The following is a 15352-nucleotide window of genomic DNA, read 5'->3' as shown; positions in this document are numbered from 1 at the left end:
TCAACCTTGGGAATGATAACAATGATCGTGTAACTAAAAGTCATAAACACTGTACATGGTTTCTCTGTGGTTGATGTCACAAGCAATTCTTTGTGGGCCAAAATAAAAGCAAATTTACAAAGAAATTTAATGCTTTTTCATTGTAGTGAGAAATGTTCTTTATTCACAGTGGCGGTCAAACATGAGTTTCCTTAATTGCTAGACACATACATGCCCCACCTAATTGCACATTTCATTCTAAGTGTTATTGTGAGAAATGATGCTATTGATACACCGATCACGTAGAACTGTTTACATGTGCCTAGACTCAACAGCATCCCTTTAGCGACTCATCTTAAAAAATTCTGCTGATGATGAAAACAAATAAGGCCTCAGTAGCTCTCCTTGCTGTAAGCCTAGTTCTTCACATGTATGTGTGACATTCTAGTGCATATGCTTTGGAAAACATGCATATAGACTCATGTTATGTGCATTGATATTTGCTGTGAAGATATTTTTGACAAACCTCTAGCAATATTTACAGTGAATTTTCTAATGTCTGACTGCATGTCATGTATACCTAGCTGACTGCATACTTCTTTCTAAACAGAAAATGTTTACGGGTTTCATCTTGAAAATTGATGTGAATAGTTATTAGAAAATTTTAAGCATGTTTCTAAAGGTTTTGGGGGCGGTGGGGTAGCCTAGTGGTTAAAGCGTTGGCTCGTCATGCCGAAGACCCGGGTTCGATTCCCCACATGGGCACAATGTGTTAAGCCCATTTCTGGTGTCCCCCGCCGTGATATTGCTGGAATATTGCAAAAAGCGGCATAAAACTAAACTCAGTCAGTCAGTCTAAAGGTTTGGTGAACTGAAAGACTGACATAAACTTGTTTCTTGGCCAGGCGAACTAGATGTAGGTGCACAGTTTCGTAAGTCTGATGATTTGAAATTTGCTTCCAGGCGACATCCAGCACCACCTCCAGTCTATGCTGTACCTGCTCCGACATGAAGATCGCATTAAAGTTGTGAGTATAGCATGGACGCTTGTGTTTAGGGCAACATACATTGTCTTAGGTGTTGCAGTGTCTTTAGACTAACGCTAGTCTCTGAATATATAATTTTGATTGAACAAATAAACCTATTTAAATTGAAAAGGAGCCCAAGGCAGACCAGAAATTCAGAGATTTCCTGAACCTGGGGAAATCTAGACTTGCTTGATTTAGGGCTTTACGCTGCAGGGATGGCTAGGCTGTAGGGAAAGTAATATGGTTCAGGGACTGTGAGACAGACTAGAGTTTCTTGAGCAGTGTTAGAACTACAGGGTGGATAGGATCCACTGATTGTGTGTTTCCAGCTTTTTTGGAAATAATGGGATTTGTTTTTATTGAAGAAGTGGCAGTTAACATTTCTATAATCATAAGAAATCTGCAACAGAAGCAGAGACAATGGTACAATTTGTAGCAATGAGGACTTTGATGTCACAGACTTGCATGAATTTCGGAGCCTGCGTTTGAATCTCAGATTCTCATAGATTACCATTCATGTATTAGTGAGTTTCACTGGTGCGATATAATTAAAGCAGTGTAGGTGTGGTGTCAACTTGCTCATGCATTAAACTTGATTTGTTGATATTGTTATCTACATCTGAAAATTTGCCCTTTGTCATGTTCAGCTTTTTTCTTTCGGCCAAAAGGGAAAGGAAAGTGACCACCAAACAAGTTTTTCTTTTATCTATTCCTTTTGCTTTCCAGAATTGACTACTTTTAAGTGCTGACTTTAAAAATCATATTTTATTTATTCTATTTTTTTATTTAGATAGCCAAAACTTTAGGCAAGTTAAATTTAGGTCTGAAGAGTGTAAAATGTAATATAGGGCCCATATTTCATGCCTGTTGTCCTAGAAACTGAATTGTTTTTTCCTTCTGTGCAGGCGGTCAAGCTGGAGCCCTCTGGCGTGGACGGCCATCAGCGCTACATGGCTCTTGTGTCCACGGTGGGGAGGCAGGACACTGAGGAGTCGGTCATCCTCGGCATCGACTACGTCAAGGACATCTCCACCATCGGTCTGGTCCTCCCCATCTACAACGGCACCCAGATCAGACTTGATGGCGACGGGTGGGTAAAATACATTGAAAATACAAGAAAATAGGGCCTACCTGCATTGATTTTCGAAAGGTTTTTCCTGAAAACAGTTTTGTGTTTTTCAACATCATAAACTAATTTTGACGTTATTTGATTGTTTTTACAGAGGCTTCAGTGTGAAGATATCGGCAGATGACCACAAGTTCCTCTTTAAGCCGGTGTCTGTCCAAGCCATGTGGTGAGTCCTGGCAGAGTTGTCCCCCTTTAACCAATCATCTGTGCATTTTGATCATCACGGAGGGATGTGTCACACTTTGTTCAAGCAAATATTACACATGTAACCTATTTTAATAGATACACACTCTTTGTACTAAACCAAACTTTCTCGCCATTAATAGCTACAACATTACTAATGCAGTGTTACGCAGTATTCTCAACATTCCATTGATCTTTAGAGGCGTTGGGGAAGCCTAGTGATTAAAGTATTTGCTCATCACACCGAAGGCCTGGGTTCGATTCCATGCATGGGGGGAGGGTGGGGTGGCCTAGTGGCTACAGCATTTGCTCGTCACGCCGAAGACCCAGTTCCAATTCCCCACGTTGGTACAATTTGCGAAGCCCATTTCTGGTGTGCCCTGCTGTGATATTGCTGGAATATTGCTAAAATCGATGTACAAACATACTCACTCACTGATCTTTACATTTATATCATACCAGTCCTTTGTTGCTATAAATCCAGGTTTGAGTGTAAAAATCTTTCAAGATCAGTCCAAAGTTTGTTTTCATGCCCAACTGTAGAATAGAGGATAACGCTGTTTGTTGTATCTATGTTTTGCTTGTGTTTTCCAGGTCGGCCCTGCAGAGTCTACAGAAGGCTGTGAAGGTCGCTGGAGGATGAGACCTACATCCCTAATGGTCTGACACCTTTGTTGCTACACCAGTGGGTGCAGTACTACATGTCACAGGGTGTCTACAGAAGAGAATAGAGGAGGATGACAACATCCCTACGGTCTGACACACACCTGGGTGCAGTACTGTCAGGTGGACAACTCTACTCCAGGGCTTGTCTCCCAGTGGTAAGTGAAGGTAGTGAAGGTAGAATAGGGTAACAGTCACATCCTTGAAGACTCGACCCAAGACTCGACCCAAGCAAAGGATAATGAGAGTTGCACCTCTAAGCTTGTGAGCAGCTCCTTGCAGACATATACATTGTATGTCCATCGATCATATGTCCATCTTTGACTGGCACAGTAAATGAACCTGACACTTTAGGAGGTTGTTGTGAAGGTCCGACTTCCATTTTTTGTTGAACCAGCGATGGCAGAGTGTGTTAAAATGGATGACTTTGTCTGCTGGCGATTAGGTGCCTGACACTGAGAGTGAGGGTTCGGATCCCATATGGGCCCAACCCAACAAAAGTGCTAGAATCTGTACTTTACTAAGAAAGTGTAATCCCAAATATAACTTGTGCTACATCCTTGAAGACTCGACCCAAGCCAAGGATAATTAGGAGATAAACATTATGTGTTGGCCAATTTCAGGTGTTATTGAGTATTTGAAGCCCGGGAATTCATTTGGAACAGACGGCGTCAGCCGGAGGTTTCAAATGAAATATTCCCGTGCTTCAAATACTCAATAACACCTGGAAATTGGCCAACACATGATGTTATCGACATTGTAAACACAAAAGTAAACCAAAAGGTCCACACACGTATTTTGTGTCTGCTCTCATTGACATCGAGTACGGGTACAGCAGTGAAATGTCATCAGCCGGCCGTTTCGGCTGTCTCTCATGGTAGCATCTGGAACTGTTCATTTGTGACGTCATTCGGACTTTACGTCACAATATGATTTTAATGACGTCATCACAGCTGACGACGTAACAATACAATGGTGTGAGCGATGTTTGTATGTATTAATACGCAGAGAATTTCCAGGAATCAAATACCATTTGATCACGCTTTTCAACCAATCAGATTAAAGAACACATTTGGTTTACCATGAGCATTAAGCCCATAAGCTCATGAGCAGCTCCTTGCAGTGTTGTCCATTGTGTGTCCATCGGTTGTGTGTCCATCTTTGACTTTTTTAACTGGCACTATGGATGAACCTGCACTTCGGGAGGTAGTCTGGCATCATATTGTGACAATGATACCAGGATTTGTAGTTCTTTATTTTTTAGATGATGCCTTTTTAAGCAGATACTGTTTTGATTTAAGAAAGTATAAAACTATGAATCATTAAATGTTTCAGGAACGTGATGGAGGGAGTTGAGATCAATCTGTCCAGTCTGGTGCCAACAACGACTGATGGGTGAGTGGACATTGGTGGATCTGTACCCAGACAAATGTGATCTCACCCTTTGTGGACATTGAGGAACCCTGCCATTTCTTCTCTGAAGCCCATCTCTTGTGTCCTCTGTTATTGTGTTGCTGAAAGCAGCACAAAACAATACTCACTCACTTTGAACATTAAAATACGACACCTGTTTTGAAAATAGAAGTCCTGGAATCAGAGGCAACAAAATGGTCATGGTTCTCTGCATGTCATTATTTCAAATTTGTGTGCTGATCGATGGTCATAGCGTCAATCACTGAATTGTCTGGCCCAGATTTTGTTATTCACACCTGTGTCTCTCAGCTTGGAATATTCCTGTGTGTGGCTCTAAAAAACAAGGGGCGGTGGGGTAGCCTAATGGTTAAAGCGTTGGCTCGTCACGCCGAAGACCCGGGTTCGATTCCCCACATGGGCACAATGTGTTAAGCCCATTTCTGGTGTCCCCTGCCGTGATATTGCTGGAATATTGCTAAAAGCGGCGTAAAACTAAAGTCAGTCAGTCGGTCAGTCAGTCTAAAAAACAAAGAGTTATCACTATGAAAATTGGCTTGTTATGTTATTTTTGCACACTCATAAAACTTGAATGCCTTGCTTAATGATATTGTTGGATGTCTTTCAAAAGGCAGTTTATTGTTGCTGTTTCTAGGGAGGCATCTGAGATGAAGGCAAGGATTAGCAGTAGCCTGAGAGAAGTCATGATGAAGGCAGACCTGGATGTTGCAACTTCCAGATCTGTGAGTAGCTTTCCATCAAACACTGAAGTATGACTTGTTCGTTGTTATGATTGTGGAGATTGATGCTCATGCTATGGACGCTTTTTTACCTAGTTCAGACCTTACTATGGGCATGCGGATGGGTGGCCTAGTGGTTAAAGCAACCTCTCATCATGCAGAAGGCCTGGGTTTGATTCTCCTCATGGGTACAATGTGTGAAGCCTATTCCTGGTGTCCCTGCCATGATATTGCTGGAATATTGCTAAAAGCGGCATAAAACTAACTCACTTGCTACAAATTTTCAAAATGTTGCCTTTCTGAACCTTTCAGCTTCGTCTGTCAGTGGAGGAATCCATTGAAGCAAAGGTTACTGGGTTCCGGGAATATTTTGACTCGGAGATGATGAGGATTCTGGGACAGATGGATGCCCCTTGGGCACAGAATGGAATACTTCCAACATCCTATATCTGGGCACAGAAACTGGAATGCTTTCCAACATCGCATTGTGGGACTGGGGACATAGTTAGTCAATGTAACTTCCAATGTCGCTGTTTAATTGCGAGAGTTGAACTGAGACACTAGTCACGGAACTGAACTGACAAGTCACGTGACATTCCATGGATGCATTGTGGGACTGGGGACATAGTTAGTCAATGTATTATTCCCATGTCGCTGTTTAATTGCCGAGTTGAACCGAGACACTAGTCATGTGACATTCCATGGATGCATTGTGGGACTGGGACATAGTTAGTCAATGTATTATTCCCATGTCGCTGTTTAATTGCTGAGTTGAACTGAGACATTATGTGCTTCATAATGTGCTAAGGAGACTGTACGATGACAACTGACTTGCATCGTGACGTCGGTTACCAAGGGTACATTGGATTACGAGGGGGCAGACTAGAATGGCGTAGTGACGTCAGTACAGTGTGACATGATGCAAAAAGTGTACTTTATCATCTGATAAAATACTGTCGGCGCCTTTCATCTTTTTAGTGAAACAACTTAGAAGTAATGATCAAATATTTCTTTCAGTGTGAAGTACATTCTTAACGTGACGAGGGAGATCGACAACTTCTTCCCTGGACAGCTCAAGTACATGAATATACGTTTGTATGACGTAGAAGAATCACAACTGTTGCCTCATTGGGAGAAAACCTACAGATTTATATCAAAAGCCAAGTAAGGGATTGCCCTTGTTATTATTATTATTATGATTACTGAATGGCTGAAAGTGATATTTACACTTTATTGAAAAACACTATGAATGATGATCTTGGTTTGAACCCAAATTAAGCTAATCCTGCCTTGGCTAAGGGAAGTAACTCTGCAATTACAATTGTTGTGCCAAAGACCACTTCCTAATGTTTGATGATGATGATGATGATGATGATTGATTGATTGATTTCAATTGTTTTCAGAAAAAATGGTTCCAAGGTGCTGGTTCACTGTAAGAGAGGAATCAGCCGATCAGCTTCAACTGTGAGTAAACCCTGAAATTGTCTGTGTTAGTTCTGTCATTCATAACGGATAAGACAAAATTATCAGGGTTGATTTGAGGTTCATGTAACTTGTAAAGAAACTGAAAGTACAACATGTTCAGTGAAATAATTTTTTTATTTTATACGTTTTCAGTAGGTTCTGTTCATCCTTTTCATAAGATAACACACAGGTCTGAGTTTATGAGGCTGAAAAAAGATGTTAAATTGCTTTGAAGACAAACTGTTGAAAACTCAGCTTGCCTCATTTCATTTTAACAATGTGTGAAGCCCATTTCTGGTGTCCCCCGCCGTGATATTGCTGCAGTATTGCTAGTCTCACTCATTTTATCCTCCTCATACATCAGTCACTGGATTGTCTGGTCCAGACTCCAGTATTTAAAGACTTATTGCTTGAATATCGCTGAGTATGGCATTAGTCAACTACCAAAGTCTTTTATTGATCCAGGCTTAGAATAGATCAATACAATCCTCATGACATCAATCATTGGATTTTCTGTCCCAAACCGGATTATTTACAGACTGCTGTAATTTAGCTAAAACACTGCTGAGTTTGGCATTTATCAACAAACAAACAGACAAACAAACTGTCCAGGCTTCAAACAGATACACCGTACAGCTGGAATATTTCTGAGTGTGGTGTAAAACTAAACTCACTCACTCAAATAGATAAGAGGCATCCTCATAATATCAATCACTGTATTTTCTGACCCAGACTTGATTTCTATTTGGCATTAACAAACAAACAAGCCAACAAATGGTCCTCCATTGTTCCAGGTGATAGCCTATCTGATGAAGGAGAACAAATGGTCCCTGGATGATGCATACGAGTATGTCCTTGAACGGCGAAATGTCATTAATCCCAACGATGGCTTCATGGAACAGTTGAGGACGTATGAAGGCATCTTGAGTGCCAGGTGAGTGTTACTGATTCCTTAGCTCTTAGCCTCTGTAGGGTAGCCTAGTTGTTAAGGTGTTCGCTTGTCATGCTGAAGAACAGGGTTCGATTCCCCTCATGGGTACAATGTGTGAAGCCTATTTCTGGTGTCACCCGCTGTGATATTCCTGGAATATTGCTTAAGTCAGCGCAAAACCAAACTCACTCTTAGTCTCCGTGTAGTTGGAGGGAGCACAGCCATGATCAGTAGAATCAGATCAGAATATATCTCTAGTATTCCTGCATGTAAAGAAGCACTGACTATTTAGTGATTGAAACATGTATGGCATTCTGATGTGGCAGAGAAAGTTGCTCACAATATTAACCACTAGTTTGTTTATCCAGAGCTAAATATTTGCATAATTTCTGTGAGTCTCATTTGCTGGGACAGATTTATTCTGCTTTAGTCAACCATGTTATCAGCGTGTTGTTTATTTTTCACCAGCAACCAGAGACATATCTTTAAGTCCCAGTCAGCCGAGAATCTCGTTGACATGAAAGAAGATGATGACCGTGCCAGTGAGGCTGTTTTTTTAGAAGGAGACGATCTCTACCGCGGAATGTTCGAGTCAGGATACAACCCTGCTTCCGAGGAAGAGGTGCTTCGATCATTGGGAAAAGGTTAGCATGTGCTTGACTCATGGATTAATTAATTAGATATGTTAGATATGTACAACTCTTGTTCCAAAGACTTAGGAGATAATTGTCTGCTGGTGTAATCAGATGTGGCGAGTTTTAATCTGAATACAACGTGAAATTGCATGAAGAGACTTTTACAATTGTGTATATGCTCAGGCTTAGAAGACATTCTGGGATTTTGATATGCTCTAAGAAATCAAGATGTACTTTCCTTTTGAGACTCAATCAGTTTGGAGGGGCGTTGGGGTAGCCTAGTGGTTAAAGCGTTGGCTCGTCACACCGAAGACCCGGGTTCGAATCCCCACATGGGTACAATGTTTGAAGCCCATTTCTGGTGTCCTCCGCCGTGATGTTGCTGGAATATTGCTAAAAGCGGCGTAAAACCAAACTCAGTCAGTCAGTCAGACAGTCTATCAGTTTGGGAGAATTTCTTTTGTGTAATTTACATTAGTGTGACTAAAAACTTCAATGCTCTTATCTTTGGCATAGAAATACTTATCCGAAACATTGCAAGAAAGCAAATACTTGTGGAAATTTTCATGTTGTTTTTATTCTACATAATTATTATGTAAATGTATACTCTAGTATATGTTTGAGATATCTCTTTCGAGCAAGGTTAAAAAGTCATACATTTTTAGTTGTCTGCCTTGTTCCTTAGCTGAGTTGTTTCTTCCAGCATGGAATTTCTAATATTTGTGAATATCTTCATGAAGCATTTCTGGGGCGGTGGGGTAGCCTAGTGGTTAAAGCGTTCGCTCGTCACGCCGAAGGCCCGGGTTCGATTCCCCACATGGGTACAATTTGTGAAGCCCATTTCTGGTATCCCCCGCCATGATATTGCTGTAATATTGCTAAAAGCGGCTTAAAACCAAACTTAGTCAGTCTTGGTGGTCTAGTGGGTTGAGTGTTTGATGATTTGTGGTTCGATCCTGGTCTTACCAAAGGAGAGACTGGCATTAAGGGGTTAGACAAGGAATGGTTGGGTTAGAGTGAACATACTGTGGGATATTGTGTTAAACTGTAGGATGTGAAAAGAGTCATGTTTACTACTCATAACATGCTGTAATTTCTGCCTGAGGGATGAAATATAAAGAAAAGGAGATTATATTTGTGGGTAGTATCACATGGATGATAAGGATGAGGTGTTCAGATAACAAGCAGTCATGAAGCATTTCTTGTAAATATTACAGGTAGAGATCTAGAAGATGCTGACATGGTCCACATTGGGGCCGATCTAGAGACGGGATCCCGTAGCACTGACTCCCTAGAAGAGTCCTTGCCAGACATCCCATCACCCACACCAGATCAACAAGATGCTATCTCCAAGAAGAAGAGTTCCACAAAGGGAGAATACTCATTTACCACACAGTATGACGAGGCTGTGGCTACCAGTGGCGAGGTAGCAGGCCTGGATTTGATTCAGGAGTATGCATCTGATGCTGAGGATGAGGCATCAATTGTGTATCCTGTGGGCAGATGTAGCCAGAACGCATCTCCCGTTATCAGTATTAGTGACTGTGGAGGAGGACAACCAGAAGGGCATGGAGATCTGCCTCATGTGTCTTCACAGTCAAGGTTGCGTCCAGACAATAGCTGGATTAAGCTTGAATCAGAGGAAATGGTTCCTGCTCAGGAGGAACCTGTGCTTGGTGATAGTTCCGTTAGCGGGTCTCCTCCTAAATTTGTGGTCGGTGAGGATGTATTCATATCAACACCAGTGCCGGAATCAAAAGATGAAGATGTTAAAATGGGCTCTCCTGTGTTATCTATGGTTAAACAGACTGAGTCAAAAGGTGCTCGAGTTCGCAGTGCTTCCATGGGGGAAGGGAAGGATGGGGATGAATGTGAGAAGTGCGAGAGAGATGCGACCAAACTGTCTGTCAGGAATCGTGCTGCATCCTTGGGGAGTCGTAAAGCAGAAGAGGATGCAGCTGCCACTGACGACAAAGATTCAGAGGCAGCTGGTAGCCAGGATGGAGATAAAGTGATGATTGATAAAAAGGGGCAGCTAGGAATTAGACAGTACTACACCCGTGAACAAATTCCTTGGTGTCCAGGTACTGTGCAAAAGATGAGGTCAGGCTTCTGTAAAAATCTCCCCAGCTCTGATGAGGAGACCGAATCTGGGCAAAAAGAATCAAAAAAGAGAAAGTCTCACCACAGATGAGCCCATCTTGGATGTAGACATTTTGGAGGTCACTGGTCCTCCAGAGGTGAGATCAAAGGGAGATAACTCTGAACGGTTGACACAAAGCTGTGTAGAGTTACCTTCCCATGATGATGAAGATGAGTTTTATGGTTTGGAACAAAAGCGTCCCAAGTCTGTGTATGAGGAAGAGGATATCCAGCTCCCACAGGGAATGGTCCGGATTTTCAAAGACAGACTGGAAGCAAACAGGTAAATTAGCCTCATAGTATTTGATTGCTTGTATGATCATCCACTATTATTTACCACCTGTGTAGGGATAATGGATTAATGGATGTAACTGGTTGTGACAGGGTTAGTTTGTGACCCTACAAAATCAACTTGACCCCTGTTATATAGCCATGATACTTTTGATTGCAGAGCTACTGATGACTCCAAATCTTCAACAGAATCTCGTCCCATTCAGCGATCAGCAAGCCTCAAAGAGGAAAGAGAATCTACAAAGTCAAAACGTTCCGAACGTCGAAAGACTTGCTCTCCAATAATGTCTCCTTCTCATACAGCTCCAATCTGCGACAGAAACACAGAAAATGTGCTCCCAGAATATTGTCAAGGGGAGGAAACTCTGCCGGACCAAGATGGTGGCTCTGAGCCGATGTCAGAATCTCAGTTCTGTGAAGAAAGGGTCAGTGATAGTGAGAAGAATATCACTACAGTAAAATGCGGCAAAGAAGAGGTGCAGCTTGAAAAGGGCTTTGTACAGAAATATAAACAAGGTTTGTTGTGGGTTTATCTCATTTAATTGTGTTTAGGTGAGAGAGGTGGGAAGATTCACTTGCTTGGTGTACAATAACATTTGTGGGTTACAGCTTGGGAGTGAGCTGTACATTGCCTCAGCTGTATCTCAGCTGTATCTCAGCTATATATAATATCTAGGCCAAGTTCACACATATACACAAATCCATTATAACACAAAGTCCCACACAAAAATATTTTTATACACATTTTAGCATTAAACAGTATATGAAATAAGCCAAAATTCCAGCCAGACATCAGGGCTGGTAACTTCAAAATGTTACCAGCCCCATATGGATTTAACCATACCAGACATGGTGATTTTACTCAGATGTATGGAACATCTAAAAAACATTACCAGACCAGCTGTAAATTTAGACCGTCCGTCAGAAATCTAGCCCATCTCGGGCGGTTGGACGAGCCTTTTTTCATACACTGCATTAAAATAGTTATAGCTTGTATTTTAGTTGTTTTCACACTGTTATGACTTTAGATTTTTAGTTTACCAGTGTCTGAGTTGAAAGTAAAAAGTAATTTTCTCTTGGTCTGCTTGTTTTGTTCATAGCAGACTAGTGGAGTAATACACTAGTTGACTGCTAGACTTGGAATATTGGCATGAATATATATTCACATCAGTCTTAGGTCTGTCTTTCAAAATAATTGTACATGATTTTTTCATCTTTTCCAGATTTTGAGAACCGAAGTGACACAGAATCAAGGAAAAGACTTTCCTCAGAGAGCAGTGTGTCTTCCATGACTTTAGAAGCACATGACACCCAACTTTCAACGAAAGACGACACCCTTGGACTGAAACCTCAAGGTCAAGAAACTGACCAACCATTGGCCAGACAGACCACTGACCGATGCAGCCCCACCTCTGACATCATTCCATCCACTTCTGCCTGTGATCCAACAGAATACTCAAACAGTTCAGTTGTATCGGAGAGACTTATCAGAACCGTCAAGGAGCAGACGTCAATATTGGAAGGTAAAGAAACACTTGAACCAGAGATACAACCCGTTTCTCATGTTTCTAAGAAGAGGAAAAAGGAAGACAAAAGTTCCATTGATCCTCAAGTTCGTGCTAAGATGAGAGAAATGGGATCTGAGTTTCTTTCTCAACCCCAGAAAGAACCGGAGGAAGAAGATATTCAGGATTTGACTCTGGTCAAGCAGGTTGTCCGAAATATCGAGAAGGACACAAAGGTGAAGAAACCGGAGAGGAAGATAATCATCATTGAAGAAGGAAAGAAGGTTGAAACAGCTGGAAAAGGAGGAAATCAGCCTCTTTCTGAAAAAAGCAAATCATTTGACGATAGTGGAAGCGTGGGTTTGAGGAGAACCAGACAGTGGGTTAAGGACGGAGGTTCTGCCAGTTTTGAAAGTTCAGAAATGATGGACAAGGATTACAAAGAGAATAGACTTGGTCTGTGCTTGAATCTTGAGCAGGAGTCCGATCTGAGGATGATGAGCAACAGAATTCAAACGGGAACATTTCACCTAGGAGTGATTCTGAATCGTCAATTGTAAGGCACCTTGTTGGGCGTTTCGAAAACATTAAAAGCCCGACTTCTGACTCGACAGATGGCTGTCGATCAAATCGCAGCTCAGTTGGAGAGTTTGGTTTGTGTTTTGTGGATAGTAAGAAAAAGAGGGATGAGGATGAGGATGTTGAAATGAGATCGAAGTTTTCAGGTTTTGAAACATCCAGACCAGTGCGACCCAAATCAGCTGACCATATAGCTAAACATGACCCAAGGTCACAGGTTCAAGTTCATGACCAAACAAGGGACTTGGCATCGTCTCGTGATCATTCAGCTGGATCAGGGAAAGATGAACGACCTGATGATGCTCGTAAAGTTCGACGGGTTCATGGACAAAGTAACCCTGTCACTCAAAGACTGGGTGCAAGCCCTTTTTACAACACAATGTAAATTTATGAAATGTAACCATTTGCCTTAGCATTTCATAGTGCGTTAATTGATCAAAATATTCTGTAATGATTATTTAGGTGACCTGTAGGATGTTATTGGATGGTACTGGACAGTTCATCATTATGTTGATGCTTGAAACAAATAGTGATTGGCCAAAAGAAACAGCCATGTTGGTACGTTCTCCGAAACTCAAATAACCATGTTCGGGGTAATGTTTTTCTCAACCAACAGTCAACAGATCAGTTACTTCTGATTGAGGTTTATTTCAAGGTAAAGAAATTCTGTCATGAAATAAGATGAAGGTCAAGGTCATGACAGATAAAACTGATTTTGACTATGTATCAATGAAGTAACTTGACAATCATTCTGTACCATTCATGAAGATGGTAGAATTAAAAAACAAACAGCTTTCTGTCTCGTGCACTCATACCTCGCAAAACTATGTCTCAGAGGTCACATGACTCCGAATCATCTCGTCCTGTCAACTATACGATGCTATTGTCTTGACAACATTCTTTTCTAACATATGTGTCTATTTAAACCCACAATTTAAATTAACAAGCATGCTTTAGTTTTCAAATGTTTTCCTATAATATGCTTTCAATGTACACTACGAAAAATAAGTTAAATAAAACCCATTTCTTTCAAAGGACTATAGTGATCATACGATAACTGATTGCCTATAGTCATATGCAAAAATCGGGTATTTTTCATTGTAATGTGCTTTAAGTTTATGCTGTTGAGTAGTTAAAGAATGCCTGATTCTATCGTATGATTATAGTTTGTCATGCTAGATTCACTATAGTCGTATGAAAGTAGTATATTTTTAACTATTACAAGCACCAAATATTATTTGCTCGTATGTCTTTAAAATGATGTAAACTGAATCTTACTGAACGATTTTGTGTCATAATAATCAAATGTTAAGTATTGTGGTGTATGTTTTGGTGATCGTGGTCACATACGGCATTACAATCAAAGTTATTCATTGATACAAAGTGTATGTGAATTTAAGGTGAATGTGGATAAAATATATTTATGAAAACAAAACTTGATATCAGCGTATGTGTTTTTTATGATAGTGAAAGCTTTAGTCATGGTACAAAGTTTGGTCCATCCTCAGGGTGCCAGGGTAATTATTATTACATTCCAATTGATACCCCTGAACCACTCTGCTGTAAAACCACAACAGCAACTGATATAAAAGGAAAATGTTGGGAAGGGACAGACCATTTCACGGTTTATTTAGGTGACCGAATTAAAAGCAGATGTGTTTACATAAACAGGTATTTATGTAAGTAAAATAACAGAAAGTATGGAGCAAGAATTTGGCAAGAATTTCATTACATTTGTGTCTGTAGCATGCCATGACATATTTTGAAAATTAAAAGCCCAATCCCCTTTATTTAGACATTTCGTGCTGATGTTTTAATTAATGATTATTGACAAAAAACTCAAATTTTACGGAGTTACAACCAATGAGGATTGTGCCATACAATTAGAAAATTGTTTAGTATAATATTTTGACTGTGGCATGTTTCCCTTTCTGTTTGGTTAGCCCTAATGGTTCTAGGTTGGTCCACACCATACCTTTGTTTGTGTGTTTCACGGAGCTGGCAAACTTCTAAACACTGCCATGTTAAACTGACACATGATGTGAAGAGATGTGACACATGATGTGAAGCAATGTGACACATGATGTGAAGAGATGTGACACATGATGTGAAGAGATGTGACACATGATGTGAAGAGATGTGACACATGATGTGAAGAGATGTGACACATGATGTGAAGTGATGTGACACATGATGTGAGAGACGTTAAAACCAAACCAGTCACTCTGTGATTAAGTCTTCAGTGTCCTCCCATAAGTCAGACAACCCATTTCTTAGACACTTGAAAAAACCCTAATTATATGGTTGAGTGAACAAATTTGGGATTGCTGTTACCCATTGTGAAAATGGACTAATCCAACTTTTACCCCATTAGTCAGACATAAAGAGGAGAAGATTAGATTAGACCAGATTTATTATCTTTTATATATATACCCACATTCAACATTATTATTGTGCAGTACAGACATTTTGGGACTGTCAAGGCTGACTTATGGGAGTTTGATCTTATTGTGCAAGAGATGAGCCAATTAGGCCTAGTTAAGACTATTCCATTATCAATGTAAGTGAGCGCTTGGTCCACCCCAAGTCTACTGTCTAACTAGTGGGGTGTCTGACAATTGAGGTATCACCAAGTCTTCAGTGAAGTGTGAGTGTTCTAGACTGTCAATATGG

At 40.8% G+C, this 15352-nt stretch overlaps 1 protein-coding gene across 1 annotated transcript in view; it reads left to right on the top strand.

Annotated features, from left to right (window-relative positions):
- Window positions 1-14119, top strand: part of LOC124254218 — an 88614-nt gene extending 74495 nt beyond the window's left edge. Inside the window, 18 exon segments of the mRNA XM_046688106.1 lie at window positions 943-1007; window positions 1913-2097; window positions 2231-2302; window positions 2914-2956; window positions 2958-3030; window positions 3107-3140; window positions 4318-4377; window positions 5048-5135; window positions 5445-5614; window positions 6150-6296; window positions 6536-6596; window positions 7391-7530; window positions 7996-8171; window positions 9380-10344; window positions 10346-10587; window positions 10756-11111; window positions 11819-12660; window positions 12663-14119. Coding sequence (XP_046544062.1) covers window positions 943-1007; window positions 1913-2097; window positions 2231-2302; window positions 2914-2956; window positions 2958-3030; window positions 3107-3140; window positions 4318-4377; window positions 5048-5135; window positions 5445-5614; window positions 6150-6296; window positions 6536-6596; window positions 7391-7530; window positions 7996-8171; window positions 9380-10344; window positions 10346-10587; window positions 10756-11111; window positions 11819-12660; window positions 12663-13064 — 4121 coding nt within the window. The 3' untranslated portion in view covers window positions 13065-14119.
- Window positions 14120-15352: the final 1233 nt, after the last annotated feature.

The sequence above is a fragment of the Haliotis rubra genome, unplaced genomic scaffold (assembly GCF_003918875.1).
Source record: "Haliotis rubra isolate DU_JTF1 unplaced genomic scaffold, ASM391887v1 Scf569, whole genome shotgun sequence".
NCBI classification, from domain to species: domain Eukaryota; kingdom Metazoa; phylum Mollusca; class Gastropoda; order Lepetellida; family Haliotidae; genus Haliotis; species Haliotis rubra.
This window is presented reverse-complemented; position numbering and strand designations above follow the sequence as displayed.